The sequence below is a fragment of the Enhydra lutris genome, unplaced genomic scaffold (assembly GCF_002288905.1).
Source record: "Enhydra lutris kenyoni isolate GAN:26980312 unplaced genomic scaffold, ASM228890v2 scaffoldscaffold39, whole genome shotgun sequence".
NCBI classification, from domain to species: Eukaryota; Metazoa; Chordata; class Mammalia; order Carnivora; family Mustelidae; genus Enhydra; species Enhydra lutris.
In genome coordinates this window covers 29,645,642-29,659,841 of record NW_019154123.1, presented here as the reverse complement: position 1 = coordinate 29,659,841, position 14,200 = coordinate 29,645,642, and the positions used below count along the sequence as shown (strand labels likewise).

The window sequence follows — 14,200 nt, the reverse complement described above, 5'->3', positions numbered from 1 at the left end:
TTATAAAAATCAGTTTAACAACAACAAAAAGCAACATTTTTGGTAGCCATCAAGTTTAGAATAAAGGAGCACCAACTGCTACAGACACTTCACATATAAAAACAATCTCATTTCCTAAAAGTCCTGGTTAAAGTTATTGCAAAGATCAAAAGATCAGGATCACCTAGCTTAAAAGTTCATAAGCAAACACTAAATTAAAATGTACATAAACATCACACAGAGAAGGAACCCCAAGGGGGAAAAAAAAATCTTGCCTCCTGGTTTATATTTTGCTTAATTTTACCCTTTAGAATTAGTGCTATCACTTTTTACTGGCTTCTTAGGATCCCCTTTCCTAAAGGGCAACTTATCTTCAATGGACTGGGTTCAAGAAAGTTATTATGGACTGTGAATTTAAAGAATTATGAAAGAGCTGTCAAATCACAGCGAAGGTCAGAAACAACATGGCAAGATCAAGACTAGTATTTGAAATATATTACCTGTTCCAAGTTTTGAAGGCATTGCTGGCTCGTTTGAACAGATATCCTTCCATAACAATGCCATTTGCAGCATCTACATTATATTCTAACTTAGAATCATCACTGGAGAAATCCTAAACGAAATAAAAAAGTTCATATGATTTGATTAAGTCTCCTACACAAATAATTTATTGTAGAGAAACAGCTCAAGCCAGAAAAAGCTTTGTATTAAACAGAAAAGCTTTGTATTAAAACAGCTGTATTAACAATATCGTAAGAAAAGAGGAGACCTAAATGTTAGATAATAGAAGAATGCTTCAACATATTAAGGTATTTCAATTCAATGGCTTGTTATGCAATAATTATTATAATGACAATATTAAAGCACAGATGATTACACAGAATATATTCTGAAAGAGAAAACAATATGTTATATGCACAGTGATTAAAGGCACAAAATATTATGTATACAAATAGACAAAAGGAGCAAATAAATACTATGCATGTTATGTTTAAAATGTTTCCATTTCACCCTAATATTATATTATGATGTGTGTGCTAACAAAAACAAGGAATATAGATATATTTAAATTGGGATTACTTAAATCTACTACTATTCTCTGAGTATATTACTATTGTGGTAGTTTTTTAAGTTGGTAGAGCATGCAACTCTTGATCTCAAGGTAGTGAGTTAGAGCCCCATGTTGGGTGGAGAGAGCATTTAAAAATAAAAAATCTGGGGCGCCTGGGTGGTTCAGTGGGTTAAGCCTCTGCCTTCAGCTCAGGTCATGATCCCAGGATCGTGGGATCAAGCCCCACATTGGGCTCTCTGCTCAGCAGGGAGCCTGCTTCCCCCTCCTCTTCGGCTTGCTTCTCTGCCTACTTGGGGTCTCTCTTTCTATCTGTCAAATAATAAATAAAATCTTTTAAAAAAATAACAAAAATAATTTTAAAAATAAAAAAATAAAAAATAAAAAAAACTTGGGGCACCTGGATGACTCAGTTGGTTAAGCTTCTGCCTTCAGCTCAGGTCATGATCCCAGGGTCCTGGGATGGAGCCCACACTGGGCTCCCAGCTCAACAGGGAGTCTGCTTCTGCTTCTCCCCCTCTCTCTGGGCCTCCCCGCCAACTCATACTCTCTCTCATGCTGTCTCTCTCTCAAATAAATAAATTAAAAAAATAAAAAATAAAATATTTCTTGATGAACTTACAAAATAATTTGTACAAACTGAAAGACTGCGGCTATTCCCAATTTTAAAACTCTAAAAATCAGTCTCAGAACTTTCAAAATTACTTCTGGGCCAATAATCAAAGTTAGAATATTATCCTTTTAGAGAATAGCAAACTCTGTCTTGAGAAAGATTTTGGCAGAAGCTACATGACCATCTGCCAAGAATGCTGGGATGTGAGGGTCCTCGCCTAGAGGGGAGGCAGAGTGAGAATCCACCTAGGGGCCTTCCAAATCTACGAGTCTACAAAGATGGAATATGGAAACAGACTAAATTCAGAAAAACAAAATTTATTAAAAACAAAAACTCTGCTGACAGCTCTCAAAATTCAACCATAAAAAACATGCTAATCCAAAATAATCAAATGAAACAATTTATAAACGAATTGCTACACTTTATCCTGCTTTTTCTTTAAAAAAAAAAATCATGAAAACTTTAATTCCCTCAATTAAAATTTATTTGAAGCTGTAATTTATTTAATTATGCACACAGGATTATGTAACCAATTGATTTAACTGAATTTGCAAAATTCTAAAGGTTTCATTTATAACACTGGAAGTTTTTTAATTACTCTGATGCTATTTAAAACATTAAAATATAACCTCCTTGAAGTACAGTGCATTTATAAGTATTTTTCTAATTTTCAACTACATTTCCTGAGATAGGTTAAGTCTTTAATTTATTGTTAGTATCAATTAATATAGTATTTAAAATGTGACAGATTATATGATTTTATAGTGAAAGTAGTAACAATGCCTAAAATATATAATATTATAATTTAAATATATTGATACCTGACAAATCAGGAAGGAATACTCAAAGGCCAAAGGTTAAGCGAAAGTAGGAGGCTTGAACAGGTAAGCAGATGAAGGAAGCCAGATTTCACCTTAAGGGCATTTCCCTCATCAGAATTTGAAGCTTTTTGGTGGGAGGCCCAGGGAAGAGAAAGCAAGACTAAGATAGCCAATAAAGAGAATTTAACAGAAGCTTTCCCTTCTGAAATTGTAACCAAGACAAGAACGACCATTATCACTTCAAGATTATGTTAGAAGTTCTAGGGGCACCTGGGTGGCTCAGTCAGTTAAGCAGCTGCCTTTGGCTCAGGTCATGTTCCAAGCCCCGCAACAGGCTCCCTACTCAGCAGAGAGCCTGCTTCTCCCTCTCCCTGCTGCTCTGCCTACTTATGCTATCTCTCCGTCAAATAAATAAATAAAATCTTTTAAAAAAAGAAGAAGAAGAAGAAGGAGTCCTAGCCAACAAAATAAACAAGAAGGAAAGAATTGGAATCAGAAAGGAAGAAACTATTATTTGCAGATGTTATGAGTTTGTACAAAAAACATCCAAAAAGGGGCGCCTGGGTGGCTCAGCAGGTTAAAGCCTCTGCCTTTAGCTCAGGTCATGATCCCAAGGTCCTGGGATCAAGCACCACATTGGGATCTCTGCTTGGCGGGAAGCCTGCTTCCTCCTCTTTCTCTGCCTGCCTCTCTGCCTACTTGTGATTTCTGTCTGTCAAATAAATAAATAAAATCTTTAAAAAAAAAAAATCCAAAAGAACCCAGAGATAAACTAGCATTAAAGAGAGCACAACAAGAAAACTGGTTTCAAAGTTAATACAGAAAAATCAATTTTACTCTAATATGTAATAAAAGTAAACAGTGAAGGGGGTCTGGGTGGCTCAGTTGGTTAAGCATCTGCCTTCAGCTCAGGTCATGATCCCAGGGTTCTGGGATCGAGCCCTGCATAGGCTCCCTGCTCAACAGGAAGCCTGCTTTTCCCTCTCCCACTCCCCCTGCTTGTGTTCCTCTCTTCCTGTCTCTCTCTAATAAATAAATAAAATCTTAAAAAAATAAAAGTAAATAAAAGTAAACAGTGAGAGAAGAAAATTTTAAAAGACAACATTTACAATAGCATTTGCAATATAGCTATCTAGTTTATATATATATATATATATATAGCTATAAGTTTAACAAAAGATGTAGAAGAAAATATCAAGCTTATAAAGAACCTTAAAGAAAATTTAAAGAAATAAATATTTCAAGCTCTTAGATTAGAAGACATTGTAAAATAAAGATAACAATTCTTCCCCATATTGATTCGCAGATCCAATGAAATCAATCAAAATCCCAAAAGCTATTTGTATGCAACCTGAAAGTCTGCTCCTGAAATTTATATAAGAATGGAAAATTTAGGCAATTCACTTTTGAAGCAGAGAACCTAAGAGGCTTTGCTTTGTCATATATCAAGATACACTATAAAGCTAAAATAATTAAAGCAGCATAGTATTGGCACAATTAAGACAAAAGGCCAATGAAAAGAACTGAAAGTCTGAAACAGACTTCACATGTAAGCAAACATGATGTAAATCAGAAGGTATAACAGAGTAGTAGGAAAGAACACATTTTTAGTAACTGATTCTGAGTCATCTAGATACCAGTATAAGAATACAAGGAAACTGAATCTCTACCTCACACCATACACAATCACCCAATTACAGATGGATTTAAGGTCTAAACATAAAAGGTAAATCTATAAATACTCAGAAGATTATACAGGAGATACATCTTCATGATCTTGGGATAAGAAGGACTTACTAAACAAGACACAAAAAGTACCAAACACATAAGACATTTAAAAAAAGAAAAAAATGGGGCGCCTGGGTGGCTCAGTGGGTTAAAGCCTCTGCCTTCAGCTCAGGTCCTGATCTCAGGGTCCTGGGATCTCTCCCCACATCGGGCTCTCTGATCAGCAGGGAGCCTGCTTCCTCCTCTCTCCTCTCTGCCTACTTGTGATCTCTATCTATCAAATAAGTAAATAAAATCTTTAAAAAAAAAAAAAAAAACTATGTGAAAATTAAAAACACATATATCCCCCCAAAAAGGCTTATACCCAGATGATATGAAGAATCTTATCAACATTTAGGCAACCTGATGGAAAAATGGAAGAAAAACTAGCAGACATTTGACAAACAGGATATCCAAATGACCAAAAGGCAGAAGAAAAGGTACTAGAGCTAATTAGTAACTAAAGCATAAATTAAAACCGCAAAGAGATATCAGTATCTACCCACCAAAATTAGCAAAAATTAAAAACTCTCACAATACCATCAGGTGGCAAGGAACACTGAGAACTCACACACAGTGCTGTCTATCAGGAATGGTAATATCATTCTGAAACGTAATTTAGCATTATCTACTAATACTGAACATATATATACCCTCTGAACCAGCAGTTTTACTCCTAGATATAAATCTACCAAAAATATATACACATATCCAAAAGGCATGTACATGAGTGTGCATAGCATCATTGTTTCTTTAGTTGATCAATTTCAATTCATGAAAAATGTAAATAATTACATTAGGCACATTAGACATATTTCCCCTTTTTATGTGACCAAAACATTTTCTTTTCTTTTTTTTTTCTTTTTTATTTATTTATTTATTTTTTTACCTGTAATGCAGCCTTATGTCAGCATTTAAGGGCAAAAAAAAAAGCAAAAAATAGCATTACTTTCTATACAGCAGTAACTGACTATTATTTAAAATCAAGTAAGTTAATCTTAGATTTAATAATCTACTACTTTTGGATCTTCAGTAAAACACTGAGCTGTATATACAACAGGGAAAGATATTAAAAGATACCTAATATTCATTAATTCAGTTTAAGCAAACAGTCACAAGTTTCTAAAAATAACACGATCTCTCATTTTAATTAGAAATGACTGGTCCCAATTTTTCAGTCTTTCCATGGTAATGTCATTAACATGAGTTACCCAACCAAAAATGAGTCTAACTTTAACTTTAAACAAAACAAAACAGGGAGTTAGTCTTACCTTAACTATAACTGGAAATAACTAAATTAAAGATGATCCAGTAGAAAATCTTTCCCTTAATAAATAACGTTTCTCTTTGGATATTAATAGCCCACCATCAATAAAATTTTCCTTACTTATATTACTGACTTCACTTGAATTTTTTTTCTACTGACATCTTTTATGCCAGCCTAGTTCACAGGTATTTTAAATTCTAAAAAAACCATAATGAAAGTTGATCTGACTGGTCAGTACCACAGGAACAGATTTCTTAATGCAATGCTAGAAGGCATCTTTTTTTTTTTTTTTTTTTTTTTAGGGGAACACATGAATAAGGTGCCCCACTATTACAAATTATGCAGTCACGTTTCCCACATTTGGGGAAATTCTAAGAGTCAGCACATTTGGAGTCAATGGATAAGCCTCACCCTGGGAAAACCACTTTTGTGATCATGATATCTCCTCCCCTGACAGGTAAGTACAGAAGACATCTTGTCACATACTTTTATTAGATTCAACCTCCAATTCTCTCCTTTTATTTTCAGATTACCACACAAAAATATCACTGACTATGTAAAACAAAATATTATTAGGTTGAGTTCCACGTTAGTTCTTTTCAAAGCTCTTCACACACAAAAATAAAAATGTGTCAGATTAAATTTTCATTTTAAAAATACGTTTTTCAAATTGTTTAGCTAAGCTTGGGCAAATTAACAAGAAATGCACGTGAAATGCCATTATCACATGAGAGAGGGCAAGGGCTGCCTTAGAGTAACTATAGCTGTTAAGTCCACTATACTACACAACCACATTGATGCAAAGATGTTCTCCACCACCCCCTCTGCTTGCTCCCCCCAACCCAAACCCTACCCCCTCTTACTCACATGCTTTACAGGGTTTGGTGATATCCTAACTGAAACTCTAAATAACAGTTTAGAGGCTAAGGGCCATTTTTTAATTAGCTAAGATCCTATGAGATTGGGGTGCCTGTGTGGCTCAGCTGGTTAAGCATCTGCCTTTGGCTCAAGTCATAATCTTGTAGTCCTGGGATGGAGCCCTGCTCAGTAGGGAGTCTGCTTCTCCCTCTCTCTTTGTTCCTCCCCTCTGCTCATGTCCTTTCTCTCCCTCTCTCTCTCAAATAAATAATAAATAATCTTTTAAAAGAATATCTTTTGAGATTAATGTTTTTGCAAAGTGGTTCAAAAACATGGCTTTCGGGCGCCTGGGTGGCTCAGTGGGTTAAAGCCTCTGCCTTCAGCTCAGGTCCTGATCTCAGGGTCCTGGGATTGAGTCCCGCATCGGCCTCTGTGCTCAGCATGGAGCCTGCCTCCCACCCCCCTTTCTCTGCCTGCCTCTCTATCTACTTGTGATCTCTATCAAATAAATAAATAAAATCTTTAAAAAAAAAAAAAAAAACATGGCTTTCAAATACTGCCTGATCATCTAAAAAATATTTTACTTTTCACAAAAAAAGGAGGAATTTATCTACCAAGTTCAATTACTATAGCAACTTAAAGGATTTGTTCCAACACAATAGTATCTTGCTAAAACCAGTAATTGAACAATTCTATAAAATGGGAATTACTCTCCTTTAACTTTTCTTGTCAAGTACCTTTTGCTGAATGGTAGAATGTTTTTGCTCCATCTCTCTTTTCTCCTTTGCTGCATCCACAACCAGTCGATCCAGCTATAAAGGCAATAAGGGAGAAAATTAGCCAACTTAAAAATTAAAGGTATGATCATTTTTTAAAACATACTCTCAGTAAGTCAGCCAATGTAAGTTTACTTAAAAAGGCATTTTGACTACAACTTTAAAATGGAAGTTCTTTTTCCTCTGCTATGAAATCCTTTTTAAGAAGGTCTGTAACTCCTCCAGGAAAAACATTTCTAAGAACAGTTGTGGTGCCAAACAAACATGACAGGAGGCCTTGTCAAGGGCACAACAGTAATAAAATGAACTCCTAGAATAAGGAAGAGAACTCTAGCGTAAGTTGCCTGCTGACTCCTGCAATTTCAGTAGTCAGAATCAAAGGCAGAAAGAAGATACCCTGGTGACTTTTTCCCCAAATAGCAAAAAGTAGCAGCTACACTAGTGTGGGGCCAGCTCTCCTAAGTTCAACAGAACAGACACTTCCAATCAATCACTCAAAATGCTTCATGTTTTCAAGTTGGCTTCTTAATGTTATAATCAAATCTAAAAGGCAAAAAACAAAAACAACAACTCACCAGATAAGAGAGAGCTAAATAATAAAATTTTCTAGGGGCGCCTGGGTGGCTCAGTGGGTTAAAGCCTCTGCCTTCGGCTCAGGTCATGATCCCAGGGTCCTGGGATCGAGCCCCACATCGGGCTCTCTGCTCAGCAGGGAGCCTGCTGCCCCCTCTCTCTCTGCCTGCCTCTCTGCCTACTGTGATCTCTGTCTGTCAAATAAATAAACAAAATCTTTAAAAAATAAAATAAAATAAAATAATTTTTAAAGTAATAATAGTAATCATTTGTAAGGCCAGGGTATAAAATTGCCATTGTTTAAGCTTCTGTTTTAAAAGCTCAAAAACTTATGAAATCGTAACTCTCATTTCTTTCTTGTTCTTTTCTAACAGAAAAGATGATTTCCCAATACTATGACAAATGCTCTGGCTCCTTGAACTACTCTTTGCTGGAGTAACAAACAATTAGTTATAAATTATATGAGTCTACTCTTCTAGACTATGATGCATGTCATTTTATCTGATTAATGTGGGATAAATGAAAAAAATTTTTAAATGTAAATATCAATAGGAATAAGGAGAAAGATAAAGTATTAAATGAATAAATGTTTTCATTGCTATTCTTTACAAAACAAAATTTTAAAAAGCCTTTGTAAAAAAACCATTTGGTCCTTTATTTACTCTCTATTACAAATGATGGTGTTTTTTTTTTCCCTACCAGAGAATAATTTGGGCCACAGAATTTTTTTTTTTTTTCTTAATTAAAAAAAATTTTTTAGGGGCACCTGTGTGGCTCAGTTGGTTAAGGCTCAGGTCATGATCCCAGGGTCCTGGGATCAAACCCCACATCAGGCTCCCTGCTCAGCAGGGAATCTGCTTCTCCCTCTCCTCTCCCCCTGCTTGTGCTCTCTCTCTCTCCCCCAAGTAAATAAATTTAAAAAAAAAATTTTTTAAGGTTTTATTTAAATCCTAGATAGTTAGCACGCAGTATAATATTAGTTGCAGGTATACAATTGGCCACAGAATCTTAGTTATCATTGAATATTAATAAAGAACCAAAAGAAAACAGCCTGAAACAAATGTAGCACTATTACAAATATTTGATTTAGATGGCAACTATACTACTACCCTTGAAGATCCAATGCATACATGCCTTAGTGACATGTAACATTGATTTAATGGGTAATACTCATACATGCTGCACTAGGAAAATGCCCTCAATATTTTCTTATACTGAATGAGTCAATAACCATTATACCATGAGTTTATATCCTTTAATTGAATGGCATTTAAGTATTTTTTATCCATTCAGATTGAAGTAAAGTACAGGCAGACCCCAAGATTCAACTAATATTTATAAACTTGTGTGCAGGTACCTTCTACACTAGTACTGCAATGCAAGTGATGGTTTTCTGCCTGCTGGACTAGTAGTAAATTCCTCTGCTACATCCCACCTCACTACTATTACATCAGAAAAGAGTGAAATTCACTTCTCTCTGTTGGGGCAGAAGTATAAAGAAAAAAATGTCTCAAGATGGTGGAGGGTTGGAGAAGGTAAAAACCGAGGAGATGTGAAGACTGACAGTCTTGTCTCCTACATACTGGGACTGTATCAGGAAGAATATGGAGCATAGCACAATATGGCCCATGCTTCTATTAGTGCTGGACATTAGGAGTTTCACAGTTACCTATAACCAGCCAGGTGCCCTAGTCCCCTGTGTTTGGAATCCTCTCTACTCCTACCATATCAGACATCATCACTTCTCTCTCCACTTTTTAATTTTTCCCATTTCCATCTGCTTATATATTTGTGCAAATCCTACTACCTTAAGTAAAACCTTCCTCCAACTCATACTCCTCTCTAGCCCTCTCTTTCCTTCGTAACACAACTTCTGGAAAAATCTTCCCTGTTCTTCACTGGTCTATTTTGTATTTATCTACCCATTATAGTTTAGCTTCTGCCACTCAGACCCTCTGCTCTCACAAAGGTAAATAATCTCCTTGCTGCTAAACCCAATGCATAGTTCTCAGTCCTAGGTTTACTGGACCTTCTTTCCAATATTTGTATTGATAATTATCCTCTCCTTTTTGAAACACTCTCCTTGGCCCATGGGAACACCATTTCCCAGTTTTCCACCTCCTCTCTCATCTGTGTTTTAATGAAGATCCTCTTACCTAACCACCTCTTAAAACTATGTCATTCTCAGGGCCCTGTTTGAAGCCAGACTCTCTTTTTACTCTATACTAGTGGCCTTTGATATTAACTTATAAAATCAAAATCTTTAAGCATACCATTCCAGCACTCACATTTTTCAAAAATAGCTTTGGAAACACTAAAATGATTTTGGGATACCTATTAACTCTCCTTGAGTCAATTCACCCATTCTTGTGGTCACAATAAATAATTATATGCTATTGACTCCTTTAACCTCATTTTTTGGGGGGGCGCTCCAGATACACCCATTTAGATGTCCTATCATCAAAATTTAACATATTTAAACTTCAACTCATCATGTCCCTCTACCTTCAAATTGGCTATTCCTTAAATATCTCTCAAGTCTATTTGTTTCTATCTCTATTGCCATGTTCCTAGTTCCAGATCCAGTTATCTCATAACTGAATTATTGAAAGGATGTCTGAACTGGCCACCTCCAATCAGGCTATATTTTCCAAAAGGCACCAGAGCTTAGATGCTTTTCAAGGACCTGAAAAATTATGTGAGAATTGAGGGGAAAACTGTAAAACCAAAATTAATAAATGTCTAAAGTATGAAATTATTTAAACTACTCAACTACAATCCAATTCATTTGTTTATAAACTACATTTAATGTAGGATGAGGGTGCAACATAATGCTTCACAGAATGTGTGGAGTGCCTAGAGCCTAGGAAGATCTTGCCTTCCTCCCAAGTCTGGGTTACAGGTCCTAGCTGTATGTTCCTATAACTCTTTGAAACTCTGCTATATGGTAAAGACAGCCAGCTATCCCCCAATAACCATTCTCTCTTTCTTTCTTAACAAGACAGTACTCAAATTCTAGTAGGTCACATGCTTATCTGGCATTAAGTTTTTAATTCCCAGCTTTCCTTGCAGCCAGTATGACACTGGGATGTACACAGAAGTGGACTCTATAAATTCCAGGAGACATCCATAAAGAGAATGCATCTTTCTCCCTTTCCTCTTTCCTGTCAGCTAGAATGTGGGTATGGTGACTAAAGCTTGATCAGCCACTTTGAACCATGAAGTAGAATAAAAAAAATGTAAGCCTGCATCCCTGCAAACCAAGTGACCATACTACCATGCCTTTGACTTTATGTAGAGAAATAAAATTCCATCTTGTTGAAGCTACTAGTATTTCAAGGTTTCCTTGTATCGCACACCAACAAGCAAGTTCTCATTTTATATACCCAGACAGAACACTGGTCACACAGAGTATTAGTCTGGTGATTTGTTGGTCTCCTCAATAGATTAGGTTCTACAGAGTCAGGGAACAGTATCTCTGTAACTCATGGCATATGCCCTGCACACCATCCCAACAAACACACACATGTACACACATGTGTATGCACCATATTTACTTTTGGTCAATGAATGCACTTCTCTTACAGTCTTACCTTTTTCCTCATTTCCCTAAACTCTATTTTTCAACCTTAATCCCCTGTCCTCAAAAGGTAATATGAACCTATAAAGGGGGGGAAAAAATCACCTAAAAATTGGTATTATTAAATCCAGAAAGCTCACCAATCAACAAAAAAGAATGTCCCAGAATAAATCAAATATATAGTTCTGCTCAGTTATCAAAAATAATTTGAATATAATGAACTTTCTATATAATACTGTGATATATGTATAATTCATGTATGTGCATATATATAAAAAATAAAAAAGATACCAAGAGTTCCATAAGCTTAAGATTCTAAAGTTTTATTATTCAAAATAGCAAAATATACATTTTTTTAGAAAATAAAAAGAGTATAACTCAAATGAAAAATCAATAGACTTTCATTTATCCAAATGTAAGAAATGAAAAAATAAATCCAGCTATGTGTACTACAAAACAGACCCTTTGTTTTTAATTTTTCCTTTCAACACCCTCATATACTGTCTATAACATATTTTTAACTTCAATCTTCTTTTTGGTTACACATTTAACCTACACATAAATATTCCACAGCATCAAACTTCTTCATTAAATAAATGAAATCTTGGGGCGCCTGGGTGGCTCAGTGGGTTAGGCCGCTGCCTTCGGCTCGGGTCATGATCTCAGGGTCCTGGGATCGAGTCCGGCATCGGGCTCTCTGCTCAGCGGGGAGCCTGCTTCCCTCTCTCTCTCTCTCTCTCTGCCTGCCTCTCCATCTACTTGTGATCTCTCTCTCTGTCAAATAAATAAATAAAATCTTAAAATAAATAAATAAATAAATAAATGAAATCTCAAATTCCCCAATATGCTAAATCTCTTTCTTTTTCCCAACATGCTAAACTTCTTTAAAAGTACAGACATCAGAACAAAGGCAACAAAACCAAAAATAAACAAGTGGGACCACATCAAACCAAAAAACTTATGCAATGGAAACAATCAACAAAATGAAAAGGCAACCCACCAAATGGCAGAAAATATTTGCAAATCATGTATCAGATACCATATAAAGAACTCGTACAACTCTATGGGGCGCCTGGGTGGCTCAGTGGGTTAAAGCCTCTGCCTTCAGCTCAGGTCATGATCTCGGAGTCCTGGGATCAAGCCCCGCATTGGGCTTTCTGCTTAGCGGGGAGGCTGCTTCCCCCCGCTCCACCTCTGCCTGCCTCTCTGCCTACTTGTGATCTCTGTCTGTCAAATAAATAAATAAAATCTTAAAACAAAACAAAACACCCAAACATTCTGTCTTAAAAATGGGCAGAGGATCTGAAGAGACATTTCTCCAAATGTGAAAAACGGGTAGTGAAAAGGTGCTCAACATCACTAATCCTCAGGAAAATGCAAATTAAAACCCACAACAAGATATTACCTGTCAGAATGCCTGTCATCAAAAAGATAAGAAATCACAAGTGTTGGTGAGGATGTGGAGAAAAGTGCACCAGTGGTGGGAATATAAATTGGTGCAGCCACAATGGAAAACAATATGGAGATTCCTCAAAAAACTAAAAACAGAACTACCATATGTTCCAGCAATGCCCCTTCTACATATGTTCAACATAAACAAAGACACTAATTTGAAAAGATATCCACATCCCCATGTTAACTGCATTATTTATAATAGCCAAGATACAGAAACAACCTAAGCATCAATAAATGAACAGATAAGAAAATATGGTGTATATATACATAAGGAACTATTATTCAGCCATTTAAAAAGCAAAGGAGGGCGCCTGGGTGGCTCAGTGGGTTAAGCCTCTGCCTTTAGCTCAGGTCATGATCTCAGGGTCCTGAGATCAAGCCCCACATCGGGCTCTCTGCTCCACAGGAAGCCTGTTTCCGCCTGCCTCTCTGCCTACTAGTGATCTCTGTCTGTCAAATAAATAAAAATAAAATCTTTAAAAAAAAAAAAAAAAAAGCAAAGGAAATCTTGCCATTTGCAACAACATAGATGGACCCTGAAGGCATTATGCTAAGTGAAATAAGTCAAGCAGAGAAGGACAAATTCCACATGATTTCACTCACATGTGGAATCTAAAAAAAAAAAAAAAAAAAAAATGAAAAATCAAATTCATAGATATAGAGAACAGACTAGAATTTGCCAGAGGTGGGGGATGAGTGAGACAAAATGGGTAAAGAGGGTCATCACAAGGTACAAATTTCCAGTTATAAAATAAATAACTCCTGGGAGGCCAGATGGCTTCCCGGGGGAATTCTACCAAACATTTAAAGAAGAACTAATTCCTATTCTCCTGAAACTGTTCCAAAAATAGAAATGGAAGGAAAACTTCCAAACTCATTTTATGAGGCCAGCATCACCTTGATCCCAAAACCAGACAAGGATCCCATCAAAAAAGAGAACTACAGACCAATATCCTTGATGAACACAGATGCAAAAATTCTCATCAAAATACTAGCCAATAGGATTCAACAGTACATTAAAAGGATTATTCACCACGACCAAGTGGGATTTTTTTTTTTTAAAGATTTTATTTATTTATTTGACAGAGAGAAAGATCACAAGTAAGCAGAGAGGCAGGCAGAGAGACAGAGGGGGAAGCAGGCTCCCCGCCAAGCAGAGAGCCCGACGCGGGGCTCGATCCCAGGACGCCGAGACCACGACCCGAGCCAAAGGCAGAGGCCTCATCCCACTGAGCCACCCAGGCTCCCCCCAAATGGGATTTATTCCAGGGCTGCAAGGTTGGTTCAACATCCGCAAATCAATGTGATACAACACATTAATAAAAGAAAGAACAAGAATCATATGATACTCTCCATAGATGCTGAAAAAGCATTGGACAAAGTACAGCATCCCTTCCTGATCAAAACTCTTCAAAGTGTAGGGATAGAGGGCACATACCTCA

At 36.4% G+C, this 14,200-nt stretch overlaps 1 protein-coding gene across 2 annotated transcripts in view; it reads right to left on the bottom strand.

Annotated features, from left to right (window-relative positions):
• The window catches only part of LOC111154979 (ArfGAP with coiled-coil, ankyrin repeat and PH domains 2), a 168,484-nt gene that overhangs the window by 42,644 nt on the left and 111,640 nt on the right, over positions 1–14,200 (bottom strand). For both annotated transcript variants that reach the window (XM_022514935.1, XM_022514936.1), the window contains exons 9-10: positions 7,112–7,186; positions 480–592 (exon numbers count right to left, since the gene is read on the bottom strand). In XM_022514935.1, the coding sequence (XP_022370643.1) occupies positions 480–592; positions 7,112–7,186 (188 nt within the window). The remainder of the gene's footprint in view (positions 1–479; positions 593–7,111; positions 7,187–14,200) is intronic.